The sequence below is a fragment of the Triplophysa dalaica genome, chromosome 23, assembly GCF_015846415.1.
Source record: "Triplophysa dalaica isolate WHDGS20190420 chromosome 23, ASM1584641v1, whole genome shotgun sequence".
NCBI lineage: Eukaryota > Metazoa > Chordata > Actinopteri > Cypriniformes > Nemacheilidae > Triplophysa > Triplophysa dalaica.
Window position 1 is genome coordinate 16,503,831 of NC_079564.1, and position 22,864 is coordinate 16,526,694.

At 37.9% G+C, this 22,864-nt stretch overlaps 2 protein-coding genes across 3 annotated transcripts in view; both read left to right on the top strand.

The window, feature by feature from the left end:
- LOC130412937 (ADP-ribosyl cyclase/cyclic ADP-ribose hydrolase 1-like) overlaps nt 1-19,422 on the top strand; it is a 45,500-nt gene extending 26,078 nt beyond the window's left edge. The window contains exons 5-10 of one of the 2 annotated variants that reach the window (XM_056737751.1): nt 7,552-7,625; nt 11,252-11,338; nt 11,459-11,554; nt 11,629-11,682; nt 13,060-13,250; nt 15,234-19,422. In XM_056737751.1, coding sequence (XP_056593729.1) covers nt 7,552-7,625; nt 11,252-11,338; nt 11,459-11,554; nt 11,629-11,682; nt 13,060-13,129 — 381 coding nt within the window. In that variant the 3' untranslated portion in view covers nt 13,130-13,250; nt 15,234-19,422. Of the gene's footprint in view, nt 1-7,551; nt 7,626-11,251; nt 11,339-11,458; nt 11,555-11,628; nt 11,683-13,059; nt 13,321-13,417; nt 13,559-15,233 lie in introns of those variants that run through there. The other variant, XM_056737752.1, reaches the window with a different exon arrangement.
- Nucleotides 17,383-19,422, top strand: LOC130412935 (uncharacterized). Its single transcript, XM_056737749.1, has 2 exons — nt 17,383-17,965; nt 18,198-19,422. The coding sequence occupies exons 1-2, from the start codon at nt 17,383-17,385 to the stop codon at nt 18,740-18,742; spliced, it is 1,128 nt and encodes a 375-aa protein (XP_056593727.1). The 3' UTR covers nt 18,743-19,422.
- Nucleotides 19,423-22,864: the final 3,442 nt, after the last annotated feature.

The window sequence follows — 22,864 nt, forward strand, 5'->3', positions numbered from 1 at the left end:
TGAGGGGCGGGCTGTTATTCCCACGCTTCCTTAGCGATATCTAGGAGCCCCCTAGGTTGTCATCCGAAGAGGAGCTCGAAAGGCGTGAAACCAGTGGAGGCCTGTGGTATCTCTCGAATCCCGAATAGCACGTACGGCAGCATCAGGTCCCAGTCACGCACATCCTCTGCCACCACCCGGCGCATCATCCGTTTCAGTGTCTGGTTGAACCTTTTCGACCAGGCCGTCCGTCTGAGGGTGGTACACGGATGTGCGTAGCTGTTTTACCTGGAGCATGTGGCAGAGGTCCGCCATCAGCCGGGACATGAAAGGGGTTCATGTATTTGGAGAAAAGCAAATGTCCTAAAACCGACCCCTGAGGTAATCTATAATTTACTTGCGTTAGATTTGACGTTTCCACATTTAAATGGACATATTGATATCTGTCTGATAAGTAAGATCTGAACCATTGTAGTGCCTGTCCCTGAATACCGGTATAATTGTGTAAACAATCTAATAGTATTTTATGGTCTACAGTATCGAAAGCAGCAATAAGGTCAAGGAGGACAATTTTTAACGAGCGCAGTTTCAGTGCTATGATGCGGTCTAAAGCTAGACTGAAACTTTTTGTGTATATCATTATTTTTTAGGAAAGAGCACAACTGAGTGGACACTACTTTTTCTAGTATTTTAGACAAGTACGGGAGATTTGAAATCGGTCTATAGCTTCCAAGTTCATTGGGGTCTAAGTTTGTTTTTTTGATAAGAGGCTTAATTACAGCCAGCTTAAAAGGTCCTGGGACATGGCCTAGATTAACTGACGAGTTGATAATGTTATAAATGGGCTCAATCGCAACAGGTAGTTACTCTAGTGGAGATGGTGGTCTAGTGGGTTAAACCACTGAACTGATAAATCAAAGGTTGCTGGTTCGATCCCAGCAGCCACCACCAGTGTGTCCTTGAGCAAGACACTTTACTCCATATTGCTCCAGGGGGATTGTCCCCGTAATAAGTGCACTGTAAGTCGCTTTGAATAAAAGCGTATGCCAAATGACTAAATGTAAATGTAAATGTACTCTTTTAATAAGGATGTTGTCGGTTTGGATGTTTCAATAAGTTTAATTCAATCTTCCTGTTATATAGGTGAAAAACACTGTAGCTTTTCTTTTGGGGTGATGGTTGATATTAATTCATCAGACACACTTGGAGGTTGGGTTCTAACAATGTTCAAAGTCTCGTATTTTTTTGATTTTCTCTGTAAAAAAATGCATGAATTCATTGCTACCAAGGTGCGGCGGAATAGCAAGGTCAGGTGAAGTCTGTTTGTTTGTTAATTTAGCAATTGTACTACATAAAATCCTTGGATTGTTTTTGTTAGTTTCTATAAGGTTACGGAGGTGCTCTGCTAATTTCAGAATTGTATTCTACTATTGTAGTAAACCGGCCTGTAGAAAACTATCAGAAAGACTTAAGGAAACTTCTACTGATATAATTCAAGTAGAATTCAATAATTCCTTATTAGTTATGCAGTAAGTAAGATACAGAATTCTAAAGTGTTACCATAAACATGAATCAAAAAGCTTTAAGTGATTATGTCATGATTTGTAATTTAATGGAAACACACTAAACAAAACATACATTTCTCCAGATGATGTTACTATCTAGGCTAGCCATAAATTTCATTATTAGGGCCACGTGATCGTAACTTCACCTGTTGGTCCAGGAACACATCTAACAACTGCTTTTGCCGTGTCCTGCAACACTTCTGTGACCAATGGTGCTGACTGTCCCTGGGCTGCTGCTGTCATTGTGTTCTGTCACTAATGCTGGCTGTGTATCTTTGTCATGCTGCTCTGTCTGTTCCTCTCCTCCATCCTCCTCCTCCTCACATTACCAAGCCTCTGTTGCTCCCCTGCCATCTCTTTCACTCCTCCTTCTGTACTTTTCTTCTTAAAATAAGAAGAGATGTCTGTGGACTTTCTTCATTGTCTGAAAATTGACATAACATATACATGCACCAGCTAATGGTGTAACTTAGCTAGGTAACTCTTGTCAAAACGTGTCAAAGACACATCAAAAAGCTGCTGTAACAGTATACTGTAACTATTTGGCGCTTAAAAAGTACGTCACGACACATAATTCCCCGTCTTCTTTTACTAAAGAATATTTTTGACTTATATACTTACCGGTAGTCTTCTTCGTTTTCTTTCTTAACTTCTTTTGAAATTGTTGACCGACGGGCACACACTGAGCTACAGCGGCATGGATGGAGGGGCGGGGGGGGCGGAGTTCTGTGTGCGATCGAAGGTCTAGAGCGGCTTGCCTGCCTGTGCATTAGGGATGAAATGCATAACTGATGCTACTAACATGTGGGGTGGCCAGGAGTCGGCCAGGGGTGGCAGGGGCCACCCCCTGGTGGCGCCGTTGCTGCTTTGAGTGCTTTTTTATGACAGTTTGCACTCTCTTTCCATGCAATTTTAAAGACCTCTGATTGGCTTAGTTTCTATTTGCTCTCCAGTTTACACGTTTCTCCTTTTAGGTCACGAGAGGTGCTATTGTACCATGGTGCTATGATCTTTTCATTAATCTTTTTTGACTTCATAGGTAGTCCGCTTCTAATGTATTAGAGAAAATAGTGCCCATGTTGCTGGTCATGTCATTGAGCGATTCTGTATTTATTTGCAAGGTTATTAAAGGAGTCAGATCTGGCAAGTTGTTTACGATACTATCTTTAGTAGTTGAGGTGATTGTTCCACCCTATCGTTAACGAGCTATACGACTGATTTCTGCAGTGCGCAGTGTACATATTTTAAGATTTCACATTGAGGTATATATCAATATTGGTTAGGTCGGCCCCAATGAGATATAATCAAGTCTAGTGTATAATTAAATCGATGAGTAGGTCTACTGATGTTTTGTGCTACACCAAAAGAGTGTAGTAGCTCTTTAAACGCCACTGCTAATGTATCGTTAGCACTATCTATGTGGATATTAAAGTCTCCGACAATCAGTACTTTATCGACGTTAACCAATAGGTCCGATAAGAAGTCACAAACTCTTTCAGAAAATGAGTGTAGGGCCCAGGGGGTCTATACACAGTAGCCAATGTTTTTTTACTTTTGTTCGAAACAATTGTCTTCAACGCAAGCACTTCAAATGATTTAAATGTATGCTCTATGTATGCTCTATTCTCTGAGTTACGGTAAGAAAGTCTCTAAAGATTGTTGCCACACCACCACCTCGACCAATCGGACGTGGCTCATGCATATAACGGTAGCTTGGTGGAGTAGACTCATTAAGACCGAAATTATAATTTGGCTTAAGCCAGGTTTCAGTAAGGCATAGTATATCAAAACTGTTGTCTGTGATCATTATCTTTACAAAAACTGCCTTTGGATTTAGTGATCTAATCTTACGGTGCCGGAACTTTAGACGTTGATTTTGCTCATTAAATATATTGTCTTTTGGTTTAATAACAATAAGGTTTTTTCTCTGACTTTTACATAAATTATTGTTTAGTTGTATTATTCTGTGGACGGACACATTCTCTATGCATTTGGAAGCAGTAACATCTTTAACAGTTGAGTGAGAGGAACACAGACTATGGTTAAAGTTTTTAATTACTAGTCAAATGGTGCGTAGAGTCTTTGAGATGTTGTCAGACAGAAGTTCCGCTCCAATGCTGCTGGGGTGCTGGCCGTCGGGGCGAAAAAGCCTTGGTCGCTCCCAAAACAGATCAAAATTATTTACAAAGAGCAGCTTCTGTTCAATACACCATTCAATACAACCATTTATTAAGCGTAAATAGTCTACTAAACTTTTCATTCCCTCGTCAGTAAGTAGGAAGCGGCCCTGATACGATGATCCTCGCCATGGGCGATGCTTTGTGAACAGTTTCGACCAGACTCCTGAAGTCCCTCTTCAGGATCTCTGACTGCCGCATCCTCACATAGTTCACCCCGCGTGCAAACTACGGCTCCCAGGAGTGAAATTTATTTGGGCCCGTCGTGTTCTCGAAGCCTGTGCTCTGTGCAGAGAAACACGTGGAGAAAAAGTGGTAGGAGTATTACAATCAGGTTGGAAACTTACTTCAGCTTTGCTAGCGTCAGCCGGGGATGTTTCCAGCGCCGTTTTACTTTCTCGCAGATGTGATTGCCTCTCGAGTAGATCGTGGGTCTGCTTCTCCAAAGTCTCCAGTTCTGACTGAAGTGCTAAGAAAGATTCATCATCTGCACTCAGAGGTAACGTTAAACACATGTCTGAAACATTAGATATTAGTGATGTAATAATGAATGCAGTGAGTTAAGCAGTAAAGGCAATATTCAGAAAGTAAAGGCTGGTAATGCGAACAGCCTGAGGGTTATAAAGATAAATTGGATCATTTAACGCACAGATAAATTTAATTGTCTGTGCGTTAAATGACGATTTTGTAATGGGATACACTGTAGGATAAGTTTTACCCTCGGGGAATTATTAATTTAGAACATAAATCTTAAGATATAACAGGAATAAACAATAAATTAAGAAAAAGTTTGACGGAGCTCCATCTAAAACCACGCGCTCTCACCAAACAGGAAGTGTCGTCAGGAAGTTCAGGTGTGTTTATTTGGGTCCGGCTAAACTCGGCAGGAATGTGGATCTCGCGAGCCACACTAAAGTATCTCTGCACTAACATTCTTAACATTAAAGGGTAGTTTCCCGGACAAGAAATATCTTAAATCAGGACTAGGCCTTAGCAAAATTAGGATATTTAAGCTCTTTCTAAATAAAAGATTCTGTCAATATTAATTAATTAGATATTAATTAATGTTTCATTTTCATCAACTACCCCCACTTTGGGAACCCCTGGTCTAAACTATAGAAACTATGGAGTTTCTGGTTTGAGAGGGATCAAAATGATCACCTCAATTTTTTCATTATTTAGCTGGAGGAAATGATTCGCTGTGGTCATGAAGACGTGACGGGAGCCGTGAGGCGGGGCCAGTGGCATGATTGATTGTTGGAATCAGCTGTGCGCACACCGGTCCGTGAGACCGCATATCTCACGGAGGAGATTGGGAGCATAAGCAACAGGACTGCTGACGAGAGAGGATCAGGCCTGACTTTTAGTTTGTTTTTGTGTGTCGCCGGCAGTCGTCCGTGAGGGGCTGCCTGCTCTATATTATTCAATTGGTTTATTAAATGTTTTCCGGTTCCCGTCTCCTTCCTTTTAATTGAACCTTTTTACATTCACCTTCGGATTGTAATGTCTTCCACGTTCTTACTTAGTCTTTTTTTCTTGTTTTCCAGTAAAAATGTCACTTTGCTCACCAAGAATCACCTTGTTTCAAGATTTTGTAGACATTTTTACTGGAGTACAAGAAAAATAGACTAACTAAGAACGTCATTTTTTGCAGTGTAGATTTTAATGGAACGTATAACTGAGAATCATCAGCGTAGAAATGAAAAGAGATTTTATATTTCCTAATTATGTTCCCAAGTGGAAGCATTTTCAGAATGAAAAGTAATGGCCCCAGAATGGACCCTTGAGGAACCCCACAAGTAAGCACGGAGAAACGCACAGGCTTGCCTAAGGGCCCCACCTATTAAGAGGCCTCTGATTGGATACTTTATTTTGAATTGTCTTCAGTGTGAATAAAAAATAGACCGTCATTGGCCCATAAGAAATATACCCAATCACCGGCTTATTTTTTGTTATTTGTTACATTTGTGTCACATCTGTCCAATCAGCTGCTAATGAAATCATGTCAATAGGCTTGTTCGACTTGATTCAGGGCCGCAAGATCCGACAGGCAGATGACATCAAAGTACTGCCAGAGCTATTCCAGAGCAAACTTTTTATGGTTTTTCGAATCGCTCTCGTGGTATTTTGATGTCATCCGCCTGTTGGATCTTGCGGCGCTGCATCACGTCGAACAAGCCTAATCATTTACATCACTGCTCTTGCTTGATGGCATAGCGGGAAAATGTCTGAAAGAAAGTACACTGGAGCACACATTTTTTAAATACAAAGGTTTAAAGAAAAATGTGACTAAGATGGCAGCAGGAGAACTGGCAGCTGGCATAAGCTAACATCGGTGCTGTGGTTTAAACAACTGAAGCGGGATCCTTAGTTGTTCCAGCTCATCATGTCATCGGAAATGTTTCAGGGAGTTATACCATATTGACAAGCATATTACAGGTTAGGTTTTAATTATGGCTTTGTTTTATACATAGTTTAGGTAATGCACAAAGGTTTGTGTCTTAGTAAAGATCCAAAAGGCAAAACACTGTAGTATTTGTTGTGTAAAAAACTAGGTAATTTCACATTATTGATAAGTTCGATAAACTCCATCGTGTCTTTAATTTAGGAAGGTAAAGATGTAACTAAAGGTTGTAGATGAAAGTCGACAAAAGAAGATTTTTTTTCTGTATGTGACCCAATTGCTGCCACTGTAGGTCTCCCAGGAGGGATTTCCCTATATGGTTTGTGAATTTTTGGTTTAGTACTGGTGTAATCAGATTTTCAACATGCATGTATTCATATTCACCTTTTGTCAACAGACCTGAATCTACAAAGAGTTGTAAAGAATTGTGTTCAGATGTCTTAAAATGAGCTCATGGATTCATACTCGATTTTTGGTAAAAAAACTGAATTAGAAAGTTGTCTCTGAATTTCAAATTCGTAGTCTTTTCAAACTAAATCACCACTTCTCCTCCTTTATCAACACTTTGAAACACTATAGACAAATCTTTTTTAAGTGATTCCAATTCCAAAAATTGTGCATTTGTCAAATTATGAGCATTAATGATTTTAATAGAGAAACAACATCACTTTCTACAAGCCTACAATAAGTGTCCAACGAGGCATTTCTATTTTGGAAGGAACAAAAGTGGATTTACCTCGAAAACTAGTCCGATATAATTCACTAGAATTAATGTCCTCTGTAGATGTACCACAGTCACTATCCCGTGACACAGTGGTTATCTCAGACACGGAAACACCGGAATCCAACGGGTGAATCTGCTGTAAACTAGCCGGTTTATTAAAAAAAAGTCTCAAGTTATTTTATTTTTTTGCAAATCAATATAAATGTCAAATTCATTGCAGTGTGCAGTTGGTGAAAACAAAAGTCCTTTGTTAAGTACAGTAAGACAGACATTAGAGATCACTTTGCTCGATAATATGTCTGTAGAATAAATAGTTGACCTTTAAAATACCATAAATGCATATTGACCTTCAAATTAGTATTTGTTTACATGTTTGTGCCTTTAAATATAAAAAACAGTATTGCTGTGATATCAAATTATGGTTAATTATTTGTGGATTTTAATAGAATTGTTTTTAATATTTATGTTTGTTATATTGTGATAATATTTTTTCACACACAGTAAAATAAATGATTTATGTTGCTGACTGTTCATAATGTTGTGTTATACACAACAGTTAATTTTAACATTTGAATAATAACATGAATATGATTTTGAATGTTTTGTGATCTGTAATGTGTAAATAATTACTAATATGTCACTGAGCATAATGTATGTAAATGGCCTTATATAGTTGTATGATTTGTGATGATGATTTTCCAGTTTGCTGCTACTGCCTGTGGAAATGTGTCTGTAATGCTCAACGGATCTATTGATACTCCTTTCAACCCAGGAAGGTACTGTATCACTTATATTATATGTCACATTATGTATACAATGCCTCATTTCCAGTATGTTGTTCTGTTTCTTAAGAAAAGAAAAAAATATTGATATTCAATAACCTTGTATATAATTGAATACTGTATTTTATAATTAAATTCATATATTTATAAATAAGGGGAAGTTCAAAGTAAATAAAAAATATATTATGTGGAAAGTGTCATGTCCAAACTAATGCGATTTAGTTTGAAAACACATCTTTTGCTATTCCTTTTGTCTTAGAATGCATTTAAGAGACCGGATATTTAATTACTCGCACTTATTGTTTGGCAGCGGAGCGGGAGTCAAGTTTTACTTTTGCAGCTTTAAAGTCTTGTGTTACCCGCAGGAACATCCCTACCTCTTTATCTGTAAATGTTTGTTTTATTTATAATAACCAACAGGTCATACCAAGGGGATTGATGTTGATCATGTGGACATTTGTGACCCTGGACAGCAAAATTTTTTGAAATTGAGATTTAAACATCTGAAAGTTGAATAAATAAGCTTTACATTGATGTATGGTTTGATAAGATAGGACATTATTTGGTACTTTTTTTTAAATATATACAACTATATAAAACTCTCGAATCTGAGGGTGCAAAAAATCAAAATAATAAGAAAATCGCCTTTAAAGGTCTGATGAACCGTGCTTGTTTAATGTTTTATACTCTTATATGAGGTGTAGACCTAATGACGTTCGCATAGTTTTTACATCCAAAAACATCAAAATCAATAAATAATAGGCTATTTTCTACCCAGGTTTTGAGGCCAGCTCTGCAAATGCTCGGTTTTAATGGGCGTGCCAAATTTAAGAAACTTGGAAGTAAATGCCCACCGCTTTGATTGGATAGCAGGTTGAGTCCGAGCCTTTGCAAGTAATACAAATGACTAGAGGTCCCCAGGTAATACTAATCTCGTGCGAATAGTGCTTAGGGCACATCAAGCGATCTTTAAAAAAGCAACAGTGACGCATTGTATGAATGTGTTTTACTCACATAAGGCCCCGTTTACACTGCCAGTTAAATGTGATCCAATTCAGATCTTTTCCTGCAATGTGACACAGATCGGATATGAGCATAGTGTAAACAGGAAAAAAACGCATGCATTCGGATATTTCGAGATCAGTTTCAGGCCTCATTCATATGTAGAAATAGATATAAATTAGACTATAAACAGGCAGATCGGATTTTCTCAGGCATACTAGTCTGTACGTAATTAAAATGGCGACAAATTGGTACTTGTCTTCAGTTTTATGACGTATGATCAGGAGGAGGAAGTGTGGATGCGGCTAAATCAAAGACATTAAACAATTTGATTAAACAATCAAAGCATATTCGCTGGCTGCAATGATGGCTCTTTTCCTCAAAATCAATTTAATGTTTGGCGAAATTAACATATATCGCAGGGCTAACATCAAGCACATTTCTTGTTCGTCCATCATGGCCAGAGAGTATTCTTGGCTCAATAACATGTGCAATGTTTCAAATGGTTTGGGCAAGTATAAGCACTTTAATCTGATATGTGACACAATTGAAAGTACATGTAAACGGACGGTCGAAAAATTCAGATATAGGCAAGACCTGCAGCGTAAACGGGGCCTAAAATTGGTTTTAAGCACTGCTTTTTAATTTTAAACTACACTAATACAGTGTCGACCCGTGCCTTGTTCCCGTGCATTTCAGAACCTGGCGTTCGCTGGACCTTTTTTCACAAAAGAAAGAAACTATATTGACCCATACAATGTTTTATGGGCTTTTGCCACAAATATAACAGTGCTACTTAAGATTGGTTTTGTGGTCCAGGGTCATATTTATAAAGTACTCATCTCTCCTTAGTATTGCCATTATCATCAGACACTGATCTGCTAATTATGGCTGAGTGTAAATGGCATATATCAGTCAATGAATACTGGTTTAATATTATTGTTATAGCCACTCTGTCCCAGTCCTCGGGAACTGCTAGGCCCAGAGAAACATAGAAAACCAACCTGGTCTCATAGGAATTACAGTGTCTCACAGATGTGAGTACACCCCTTACATTTTTGTAAACGTTTTATTTTATCTTTTCATATGACAATACTGAAGAAATTACACTTTGTTACAGTGTAAAGTAGTGAGTGTACAGCTTGTATAACAGTGTACATTTGCTGTCCCCTCAAAATAATTTAACACACAGCCATTAATGTCTAAACTGCTGGCAACAAAAGGTAGTCCACCCCTAACTGAAAATGTCCAAATAAGGCCCAAAGTGTCAATATTTTGTGTGGCCACCAATATATTGCCTTAACCCTCTTGGGCATGGAGTTCACCAGAGCTTCAGAGGTTGCCACTGGAGTCCTCTTCCACTCCTCCATGACGACATCACAGAGCTGGTGGATATTAGAGACCTTGTGATCCTCCACCTTCAAAATGAGGATGCCTCACAGATGCTCAATAGGGTTTGTCTTCAGCAAACTGTTTGCAGGCTTTCTTGTGCATTATCTTTAGAAGAGGCTTCCTTTTGGGACGACAGCCATGCAGACCAATTTGATGCAGTGTGCGGCGTATGGTGTGAGCACTGAGAGGCTGACCCCCCAACCCTTCAACCTCTGCAGCAATGCTGTCAGTACTCATACGTCTATTTCCCAAAGACAACCTCTGGATATGACGCTGAGCATGTGCACTCAACTTCTTTGGTCGACATGGTGTGGCCTGTTCTGATTGGAACCTGTCCTGTTAAACCGCTGTATGGTGTTGGCCACCGTGCTGCAGCTTAGTTTCTGGGTCTTGGCAATCTTCTTACTGCCTAGGCCATCTTTATGTAGAGCAACAATTAATTTTTTTCAGATCCTCAGAGAGTTCTTTGGCATGAGGTCTCATGTTGAACTTCCAGTGACCAGTAGGAGAGAGTGTGAGCGATAACACCAAAGTTAACACACCTGCTCCCAATTCACACCTGAGACCTTGCAACATTAACAAATCACATGACACTGGGTAGGGAAAATGGCTAAATGGGCCCAATTTGGACATTTTCACTTTGGGGTGTACTCACTTTTGTTGCCAGCAGTTTCGACATTAATGGCTGTTTGTTGAGTTGTTTGAGCAGACACCAAATTTAGACTGTTATACAAGCTGTACACTCACTACTTTATATTGTAGCAAAGTTTCATTTCTTCAGTGTTGTCACATTAAAAGATATAATAAAATATTTTGAAAAATCCAAGGTGTGTACTCATTTCTGTGATATACTGTACAAACCTCTCTACACTTTTTGCATAAACACAAAATGCCTACGATAAGGGACATATTGCAACCCGGTACAATTTCCAACAACAGCACTGTTAAAAACACCATATTATATTATATTATATTGGGGTGAAATGATTTTGAATTTAATCAAACGTCATATTTTGTTTACTTGTGTTATTATTATTAAACCGTTTGTTTATTAAACAATATAAAACAGAAAATATAATATGTGCTGATGGTACATATTTTGTTGTGCTGCAAAGTGTACAGAGGTACGGTTTCCTATAATACCAGGTTGGAAAACTGAGTACACCTTTATAAAAAAAGCAAAATAATTTGTACTAGAAATATTTTCCTGTGTCCTATTCTTCCAGTACATTTGCAAGTATTGAGGTGAAGAACTTCAATCCTGCCATAATAGAGAGCCTTACTGTTCTTCTTGTCAACAAGGAAACAGACAGGTACAGTATGTAGCCCTTGTCATTCCCATCAACGTTGTTATTGTATAAGAGAATCATAAATATTTGCTATAAATGTTGAATGGGCATGGAAAACAGTAAACAGGTCCATTTTGGTTGCAGAACAACATGTTCTGATGAGTCACTGGAGAATCTTCAATCTATACTGAGTTCTGGTCCTCTCAAATCAGTTAGTTACAAATGCAGAGTAGTTCAACAGTAAGTTACTTCTCAAGATTTTATTAGAATTATGCATTCGTATAAGTATGTACTAAACTTTCTTTTTTTCTCAGGGCAAAAGTCAAGGATTGCATTGATGATCAAAAGACTCTTTGTGGCAACTGTTGGTAAAGATCGAAATCCATCTGTGAAGTGAAAATTTTTCGCTATTAATTTTCTGTTTGTTTCGTACTTTAATTTTTCTAGATAATATATCTGATTATCTGAATGATATAGATAATATATCTATATCTGAAACATGATTCGAATCTTGACCATATTGTCATATTTTGACACTGTTGCAGGCTCATTATATTACATTTTAGGGCGGTTTCCCAGACAGGGTGTAGATTTAGCAAGGACTAGGCCTTAAATAAGGACATTTCAGTGTTTTTTATAAACATTACAAAATTTGACTTCCAAATCATCCGGGCCAGGCGAAAATATGCTATTTTAACTCATTAATTGCATCAAAAACATAGGAGGGAAATATTTTACTGAAGGAAAATGACCGATTCAAACAATGGCTAGGTAGAGAGGTGTCAGAAAAATTAACGGTAGAGTCAGCACAAATACTTGTGAAATGTTTGTTGAAGGCAAAGATATCTGTAAAGGATTACATTCGAAAGTTCAGAGTAAAAACTTTTCCAAGCATCATTAACTGAGGGAGTTAATTCAACCCTATTCCAATTATTGGAAACTAAATCATAAATAAAATGGTCAGAATTAAGCTTTTTATATTGCCTAATAGAAATGTATTTAGGAGGAAGGAGGAGTTATTTTTTTTATTATTTATTTTCCAGAAACAGAATATGACAGTATGGTCACTTAAACAATCAGACATCACACCTGATTTAATAATTCTTTCGGCATTTCAGGATAACCAAAGTCCAATCCAACAGAGAAGATGATTTTAGACTAACTCTAGTAGGTTCAGTGATTAGTTGGGAAATATTGATACTACTACTATATCATTGGAAGAAGATCGATCTAAACAATTACAGTTAAAATCAGATGGATGTCTATAAAGACTACCTACAATTAAATGTTTGTATCATTGTGAGAATCTGGATTTCGTCCTGTCCTCTACAAATATTGCATCTGTGTTTAATACAAAGTTCATGTATCATATGTATTAATTCGTATTCATTCCTATTAATATTAGCTTCTATTCATATTAGATGTGCCTTTCATTCTTGTTGTTTAACCTCGTTGAAAGTTCTATCATGTCATGCTGTCTTATGTTGATATAAGTATCTGTTGTTCCCCATATCAAGGTTCCTAATGATGCCTATGGACGATTGTTCTGTTATTGTATTATTGAATATGTAATCATATCTGATTGTTCAGGAGGAAAGACTAAACAGAAAGTCTGGTGATTTTCCACTGTTTTGGTGGTTTTATATGACACCTCCTTTTCAAACATATAAATATTAGTCCGAAAACAATAAACATTGTACTCTGATTGAACAAGCACTTGTGTCTGTGTCAAACTTTGTCTCCAGGCCTGAAACTCTGTGTGTTCCGTCGACTAGACTCTTCAACCCTAGAATATTGTTAGACAAGGGGACATAAGAAGTTTACATTCTTTCAGCTGGGGGCTCGTCTGAGGGGAGACTCTTCTCTCATTGAACGAAAGAGAACAAAAGACCTCTGGGGCACACTGACGTTCGGTCACAGACCTACATTAAAAGGGGTAAGTGTTTTTCTATACAGTTCTTTATGACTTACAGAAATCTAACGCTTACCCTGTGGGATACTTGTGTGTTTAAATTCATGTTAGTGGGAGTTGATTCTCCTATTGTTGTACCAGTGAGGCTGGCGACAGTAATTAATAAAATAATTATTAACGAATATGAATAGGTTTCAATTCATGTTAGTGGGATTCGACTTCCCATTGTTGTGACAGCGAGGCTGGCGACAGTAATTAATAAAATAATTATTAACACACGAATATGAATGGTATATGCAGTCCTGATCACACTGTAATTTGGGATCGAAGTGTTAGCTTTGAGGAGGCTTTGTTACTCACGAAAAAATAAAATCTGTTTAATGGTTATTCTAAAAGATAACATTCTTACAGTTAAAATTGAAAATATTATTGATATCACTGTTACTGCATGTATTGAAATATTGGTGTCAGAAAAGGACGGTGAATGTAATATCCACCTCTGAACACAATATAATACATGCAGCACTGTTGAAACTGTTGGTCGATTGAACACGAGGGTTTTTCTTTGTTTTGTCTGTACTGTACTGTCTTATCACCGCCGGGTTTGAAAGTGTAAGATGGAAAATTCTGTTTCGAGGCCACTGCCGGGTGAAACGCCAGTCGCCTGTATGTACAGAAATAATCAGGGATTTTATACAGATCCAGTATGTTAGCAATCTTGCAGGATGGTTGGAGGGAATAAAACCGAAAATGTTATATTCCCTATCCGAGGGAAAGGTCCTTTTCTGATGAGTGTATGTTATTGGCAAAGGGCATGAGACCCAATATGGGATTATCAATACATGTTTAAAGCTTATGCAGTATGGAAAGACATGAAATTGTTGCGTATGCAAATCAAAACTGCCCCTTGCCAAACACAGACTTCTCCCTCTGCACCATCACTGTCGATAAAACCAATAGAGATGAAACCGGAAAAATTAATTGATAAACCTAATGTAACTACAAACCCTCAAAATTCAATGGTTTGGTAAGAGCTGGAAACACGCTAAATGATAGACCGTTGAGAAAAGTTTGCCCTCCCCACAATATCAATTGAAAATGATAAAATCACAAACAGCGATACGGGGGCAAACCCACATGCGTTGTTTGGGAAACTTTTACAGATGTTGAAATATTTTTTTAGACAGATAAGAGTGTTTCTTGATAAATTTTTAGAGAGTCAACAGGTCTTATCTTTTGAAACAGGCAGCAAGAGACTCAGCTGCTCAATTTTTTGTACTTTTTAAGAAAGCATGGGTTGAAGATTCTACATTGCCATTAAATAATGACATAAAGCCTCTATTTGTCAATACTCTGTTAAAAAACATGAATCATAAACAAGCGCAATTGATCAGAATAACTTGCATGATATGACTTTAGAGAATGCCATGTTTACAGGCTATCTAGGAAAAAGGAACATTGAACTAACGTCTGTAAATCCGCAATTGCCGCATCCTAGTCAAAGGAAGAAGTCAGAAATAATCTGCTTTCATTGCGAAGGAGGGGCCATTACAAACGAGAGTGAAGAGAGTTGCACAAGTTTCGCACACACACACACAACAAAGCCTTAGGGGTCCTATTGCAACTTCATGGCTCAACATATAGGCCAGTTGCATATCTGTCTAAAAAGTTAGATAACATAGTCACAGGTATGCCAGCATGTCTTCGTGCTGTGGTTGCAGCTGCTCTGATTGTACAGATGGCTGAGAAAACTGTGCTGTCACACCCTTTAATATTATATGCATCCCATCAGGTAGGTGTAATTTTACACAACATGCAAACACAACACATGACAGCGCAACGACGCTCAGGTTACGAGGCTACTCTGCTGGCAACAAAAAATCTTAGCATTCAAACTACAGCAAACATTAATCCTGCTTTGCTGGGTATTTTGGGTATGGTAGACATGGCAGATTTTAATGTTGAACATGATTGCATCTTTGAACTGACCACCTCTTACTCTTCTAGGTTCGATCTGTTGGAATCGCCCCTAGAGGGGGGAGAACACATTTATGTTGATGGTTCTTGTTCAAAGCCATCTGACGGGATCTACCTCTGTGGCTATGCTGTGGTTTCCAAGTCAGGAGAGGTAAAAGAAGCTTTTGCTCTAGATTTCAATTCAGCTGCAGAGTTGATAGCATTAATACGGGCCTGTGAGCTGATGACAGGAAAGAGAGTAACAATTCACACCGATTCTCGGTATGCCTGGAGTTTTCTTCACCATTATGCCAGAATGTGGGAAGCGAGAAGTTTTAAAACTGCTGATGGAAAGCCAATTGCACATGCAAATCTGATAGGACAGGTAACTGAAGCAGTTCAGCTTCCGCTCGAAGTGGCCATAGTAAAGGTCAAGGGTCACGCTTCGGGGGAGGATGAACAGACTATAGGCAACAGAAGGGCTGATGAAGCCGCAAAGGCAGCAGCCCAAACTCAGATTAAATCACCATTTCATCCCAAAAATGAATCAAAGGTAGCAATGACGGTGCACATAACGAATGTATCTGGCATTGATATCAAATTGCTGCAAAGTCAAACAACACAGGGAGACTTAGAGCATTGGAGAAAAAATGTTTGCACTCCTGATAAGGAAGGGATTATAAGAGATGGACAGGGTAGAATAGCACTACCGAAATTAGGGTTAATTATCCTAATAAAACATTACCATGGGTTATCTCACACCAGTTGTGCAAAAGTAGTTCAAGCAATTAATCAATTGTACTGTATAGCCGATGTTCATAGAACAGCAAAGCTTGTTTTGGATGCATGCTTAACAAGTGCTCAGGTAAATCCGCACAAATCAGCTAAGCACGATGCATTGAAACATCCGGAAGCTCCTTTTCAACATTTACAAATAGATTTTACGCACATGCGCCAATAGGTAACTTAAAATATCTTTTGGTTATTGTTGATCGATTCTCAAAGTGGCCTGAAGCATTTCCATGCGCAAAGGAAGATGCTAAAACAATGGTAAAAATCTTAACGAAGGAGATTGTGCCCAGGTGGGGCGTACCGGCCAGATTGGAATCGGATAACGGGACGAGTTTCACGTCAAAGGTAACACAGCTCTTAGCAAAAACATTGTCTATTGATTGGCATTTTAATATTCCATATCATCCGCAAAGTGCAGCAGTCGTGGAGAGATGTAATCGAACACTGAAAACACGACTAACAAAAGCTGTACTCGATACAGGAAGAAAGGGGCTTGATTTATTGCCCGCAGTCTTGGCAGAAATAAGAATGACCCCATCTTCCACGACAAAATTGTAACCGTTCTAAATACTAATGAGTAGACCTTTCCCGACCCCGTGGGTCAAAGGCCGGTCTGGTATTTCTTCTTTAGGTGATCTGAAGGTGATCCAGGAGGACTATGTGACTTCCCTGGTCGAAAAGTTAAATTCTATATGTGCTGATGTTTCTTTGTGCCTTGCTCTTCCCTCAGAGCAGCCTACTCATAACTTTGTTCCAGGACAAAAGGTCTTTGTGAGGAATCTGAAGCCAACAAAGGTTGGAGAACCAAAGTACCACGGACCAGCAACTGTGATTGCCGTAACACGGACAGGAGTTCTGACGGACTACCAGCCACAGTGGATAAACGCTTCCAGACTGAAGTTGTGTTCTTCAGGAGAGCAGGCAAGCTCCAATTTAACATAGAATCTCAACAGGGGATTCATCTTACTACACCTCAGGGTGGAGAAAGCACTGACTAAGCTGAGGAAAGAACTACCTTTCGTGAGGTGGGGGCCACCCAAAGCAAGAAGATAGGAGGCCCATTGAGCCAACAGTGCTGACTCTGTAGCTTCCCCTGAGGTGCATTGAGGGCCAAATTCTATTCTTAAAAGGAAAAAGGGAAAAATTGTTATCCTAAGCAAATTTCCCATGGAATTCTTAGATATCAATTCCTATACTGCGTGCACACTTACAGAAGCCCTTATTGTGTTTGGCCCAGATATTCTTAAATTCTTAAATGATAGAACCTAACAGGCCAGGGCAACCGTTCAGGCAGCCAGGTAGACTGCGTGGAACAACGATTATTCTAATCCTAATAAGTATAATAATCACTGGTATAATCCTAAATTAAGAAGTAAAATTAGAGAGAAATTAACTGCTTACAACAGACATGATTTTAAATGATGATGGTAACTACGAGATGCCAAAACAAATGTCTCTAATAGTACAAATGACTCTGAATATTCGAGAAGGAAGACCACCAACATCCGTAATGCGAGACTATAACTGTTCGTATACAGGAGAACCTTTTCAAGGTCCTGCATTTTATGTAAATGCTCATCCCGCAGAATTATGTGTGTGTTCCAAATCAGGCAGACATATAGTAGGAATGTCCGACTGTAGAAATGAAATTACTTTGTCCCAATCAAATAACGGACATCATAATTGCACCATACAATATCTCAATAAAACTACTGAGGGATTTGAATGTCCATTTTCACACTTAGACAGTTCACCAGGAATGGTGTGGGTTTGTGGTGAAACTGCATATTACCATTTAGATGCAGGGGAATGGAAAGGTTGTTGTTATGCTGCTATTTTGTCCACAGGAACTAGCATAATGGAAAAGACAAATCTGGCCACATCTTTGAATAGACATAAAAGGGAAGTAAAACTGCCAAATTATTATGCAGGCCATAAGATTAGTGATCCATGGACTACTCCTTGGGAAAACGTGGGATGGTCCCTAGCAGGTTTGTTTACAGGAACCGGTACTACTGTTGCTCTGAATAAAATTAATGGTCTGGCATGGCAAGTTCTTTCTTTGGAAAATGACACAGCACAAGCTTTAAACTTAATCTCTAACGAATTAAAGAAAATGAGAGTTGCCGTCGTGCAACATAGACTTGCTTTGGATATATTAACAGCAGAGAAAGGAGGAGTGTGAGAAAATGCTAGGAGTATCTTGTTGTTTTTCAATTCCAGATTATGCAGACAATGTCACCGACGTTGTGAAGGACATGAGAGAATCAGTTCGTGAACCCACACCGGTAGATGCAACATGGTTTCAATGGTTGGACAGCCTATCCGGGGGATGGGGATATTGGATAACCGGTACAGTAATTCCAGTTGTGATGACCATTTTAGCCTTGATATTATTTTTGCCATGCATGTTGCAGTGTGGGGTGGGATGTGTTAAAAGATCTGTTACTTCCTTTACAACCAAAGGAACCGATCGAATGATGTTAGCAAAAAGAACGACTGACGTCAACCAGGCTATGCTGGTTAGACGCACATCTAAAGGTTATCGTCCGAAAGATCAGAATCAAACTTGGGGATCCATATTTGATCATAACAGCGATACGGACGAGGATGATAATGATTGTGTTCAAACACATGAGTTAGAACCAGAACCAATACCGGTGATAGAAGAACCAAGAAATGTTGATGAACGTGACAATGTAATGGAAGGAGATAATGGGCTTGACGATTCGGTAATTGAGATTGGCACGGTAGATGATGAAGAGTAGATATAATTATGTTTATGTTTTCGTTTTTATTGAGGGTGATTGGTGTTGTATGTTTTTATTACAAATCAGTCCGATTGATCTTTTACCTCGAAGAGCAGCTTGCAAACCAGAAAACCACATAAAAATACGCAAATGCAACTATCCTTTTATTAAAGATTTTGTATTAACCTGTTGATTAACCTTTTGTACTACTCTATATATATATATTTGTTCTTTAAAGGGACACAGAACTGCTTGTAAGACCGTTGGTCTGAAAGTGGCCATTGTGAGAATCTGGATTTCGTCCTGTCCTCTACAAATATTGCATCTGTGTTTAATACAAAGTTCATGTATCATATGTATTCATTCGTATTCATTCCTATTAATATTAGCTTCTATTCATATTAGATGTGCCTTTCATTCTTGTTGTTTAACCTCGTTGAAAGTTCTATCATGTCATGCTGTCTTATGTTGATATAAGTATCTGTTGTTCTCCATATCAAGGTTCCTAATGATGCCTATGGACGATTGTTCTGTTATTGTAATATTGAATATGTAATCATATCTGATTGTTCAGGAGGAAAGACTAAACAGAAAGTCTGGTGATTTTCCACTTTTTTGGTGGTTTTATATGACACCTCCTTTTCAAACATATAAATATTAGTCCGAAAACAATAAACATTGTACTCTGATTGAACAAGCACTTGTGTCTGTGTCAAACTTTGTCTCCAGGCCTGAAACTCTGTGTGTTCCGTCGACTAGACTCTTCAACCGTAGAATATTGTTAGACAAGGGGACATAAGAAGTTTACATTCTTTCAATCATGAAGAGTAATACGAACAAATAAACATTCCAAATTAACTGGTAGTATTGTCAGAATTACATGCAGTGAGTTCAGATGAGCATCAACATAAATGACTACACCACCTTCTCTAGAAGGTCTCTCCACTCTAAATAGAGCAAAATTTCCAATGGTAATTTCATTGTCACTTATTAGATCATGTAACCACGTTTCTGAGATGTGGCAATTTGAGGTTTGTGAAAAGCAACCAAGGCTCCCAGATCAATGTTGCGTGGCAGGCTTTTAATATTGAGATGAACAATTTTTAAACCTTTAGCTGAGTCTATAGATTCATAAGACTGATCTGGTAGGCAAAGGGATGAGAGCTGCACGACAACATATACAATAAAACACACACACACACAAAAAAAGACATTAACATAAAGATCAGTACTCAAAAGAAGAAGAAGAGACTACTACATGTTCAGTCAATTGCCGAATCAAATTTATAAGCAAAGAAAAAACCCAAATTATAAGTGCCTATACAAATCATTAATTATATTAATGCAAACAAAAGGAGGTAAAACGCGAGGGCAAAAGGTGACTCATTATATTAACGCAAACAAAAGGAGAGGGCCAAAAATAACCACACTCTATAATAAGGATAAGACATAATATACATCAATAAGTTCACAAAAGAGTGTAAACAAGAGAAGACTTCATTCAGAGTTCATCCAAACTAATAATAATAATTTTTCCAAGCAGAGAATTGAGAACCTACTCACAGTTCCGTAATCCATAGTCATGGTGTGGAGAATGAATTATCACGGAAAAAGTGTTCAGCTTCAACGGGACAACGAAACAGTTTATGCTTTCCATCCACTATAACTCTCAACGTTGCGGGAAAAAGTACAGAGTACTTTACATCAGCTGCACGAAAGATTATTTTGACGGCATCAAACTGACGCCATTTCTAAATAGAGTAATGCTGCACTACATTACCCATAGTGCTTTGCTCTAGCTCTATGAGTAACTACACAGGAACAACTGAGTAATTAAATATCAAGAATCTAGTAACTACTGTTTATTAATAAGAAACTCTGATTAACAAACTAGTAAGTAATATCACACAGATAAACGTGGTTGTTCACTAGTAACTAATCAATATCTACTATTTGTTTCATACTTCCCAGAGAACTACTGAGAAAGTTTAATAATTTATGCTAAACTAATGTTGGAAAAATGAATGGCAATACCATACATTTTTACATGCTACTGTCAACAAATACAAAAATATGCAGACTTGATCTCCCACTACTGCATATCTACAAAAGTTTGTATCAATTTGTTGTGCTATGAGCTACATGCGCAGAAATTAATTTCACAAAAAACACTAGTAATGATTCAAGTATTACTAGACTCTTCTAAAGGAATTAATAATGAATTGGATCTTTAGAAGAGTCTAGTAACACTAACTATTTCATTACTAAGTCATTACTAGTGGGTTACCATGATGTTCACTTTAAAATACTTAATTCCTTTAGAAGAGTCTAGTAACACTTTAATCATTACTTGTAGGTTACCATAATACATATAGTAGATCATGTAAAGTTGATTATGAAAAGGTAGTCTTAAAGTGCAGAATCTTCGAGCTGTTCACAAGATATTCACATATTTAGGCTAGGAGACATACAAAAAATATTATTTGACAGGTAGGTTAAATAATAAAAACAACGTATCTTTGGCATTTGGATGGGTGATGACTTGATATGTTCCAGTAGTCTGTCCATGGTGATTCTGAGAAGCGTGGACCTACACGGTCTTCTTTTTTATTTACATAAGTAGTAATAATGTGTGAGCCAGTGTTTGACCCTGTGTGTTTTTAGGTGCATATGGTCCGCACATGCTTGGCATAATACACAATTTTGGAGTCCATATGATATGCAACTAGTTTTGCCTACATTTAGTAAGTCCCTTTCCACACCACTAACCCTACATAAACATTACATTTCCTGCGTATGTAGTTCATAGCACGACAAATTGAAACAAACTTGTGTAGATACACAGTAGTGGGAGATCAAGTCTGCATATTGGTGTATTAGTTTGTAGTTCAGAATCAGAAAGAGCTTTATTGCCAAGTATGTTTGCACATACAAGGAATTTGTTTTGCTGACAGGAGCATCCAGTACACAGAATCAGCAACAACAGTACACAGGGCCCAGCAAACAATAGAAAACAGTACACAGATGATTAAATAAGGGCCTGTGGGTATAAAAAAAAAGAAATATAATACAATAAACATAAGAGTAAATCTATAGAGAGCAAAGCTATGTGTGTATGTAAATGTGTACAAGTAAAAAATAAGAATATACTATTGTAGTAAAAGGTATGTGTTATATACAGAAGTATGAAATATAATTTACAGAAAAAGTTGTATAAAAATAGATAGTGTATTATCTACAGGATATATTTAATATTGCACTTTATTATTATTGCACAGAGTTCTTAATTTCACGTACATTTTTTGCACATAAATTCTTAATTGCATGTAAAAAACATTTAACTGTTCAAGAGGTAAATGGCCTGAGGGAAGAAGCAATTTTTTTGTGTGGTTGTTTTGGTGCTGAGTGCTCTGTAGTGCCGACCAGACGGCAGCATTGTGAAGAGATGATGGCTTGGAAGTGAGAGGTCCAGGGTGATTTTCTGAGCCCTTTTCCTCACTCTGGATGTAAAGAGCAGTGGGGAGAGAACGCATCCCTGGGGGGTGCCAGTGCTGATTGTCCGTGTGCTGGATGTGAGTTTCCCCATTCTCACTGATAGATCCAACTATGAGATATGGCTTGTAGATCTTATAGATCTAAACTTTGAGTCCAGTTTCACTAGATCTCTCTCCGTCAGGAACAAATTAAACCTGGAAATATCAACTCCGTTGTGAGTCAATCCTTTAACCCAACCACCAGAGAGATATAGAGCTGAAGGGAAGAACAGCAGGCAGGAGACGAAGTGATGTTAAATAGACAGACAAATGATTTATTGAATAATCTCAGTTGTGCATTGATGCTCAGTCAAGCTCTGTCAAACTTGGTCTGACTAGAAACAGATTCAATGTGTGTTTTTAAACATTCAAGATTACAGTATCAAAATATTGTCTCATGACATTATTATGGACCTTGAGATGGAGACCAATGGATACTCATATCAGCATAAGACACAATAAAGTTCCCAACGAGGTTAAACAATAGGAAAGTAAGGAACAAATAATATTACTGGAAGTGAATAATAAAATAAATGAATGAATACATATGATGAATATTGTAATAAATGAGATAAATGAAATAGAATAATAAAATGAAATAAACAAG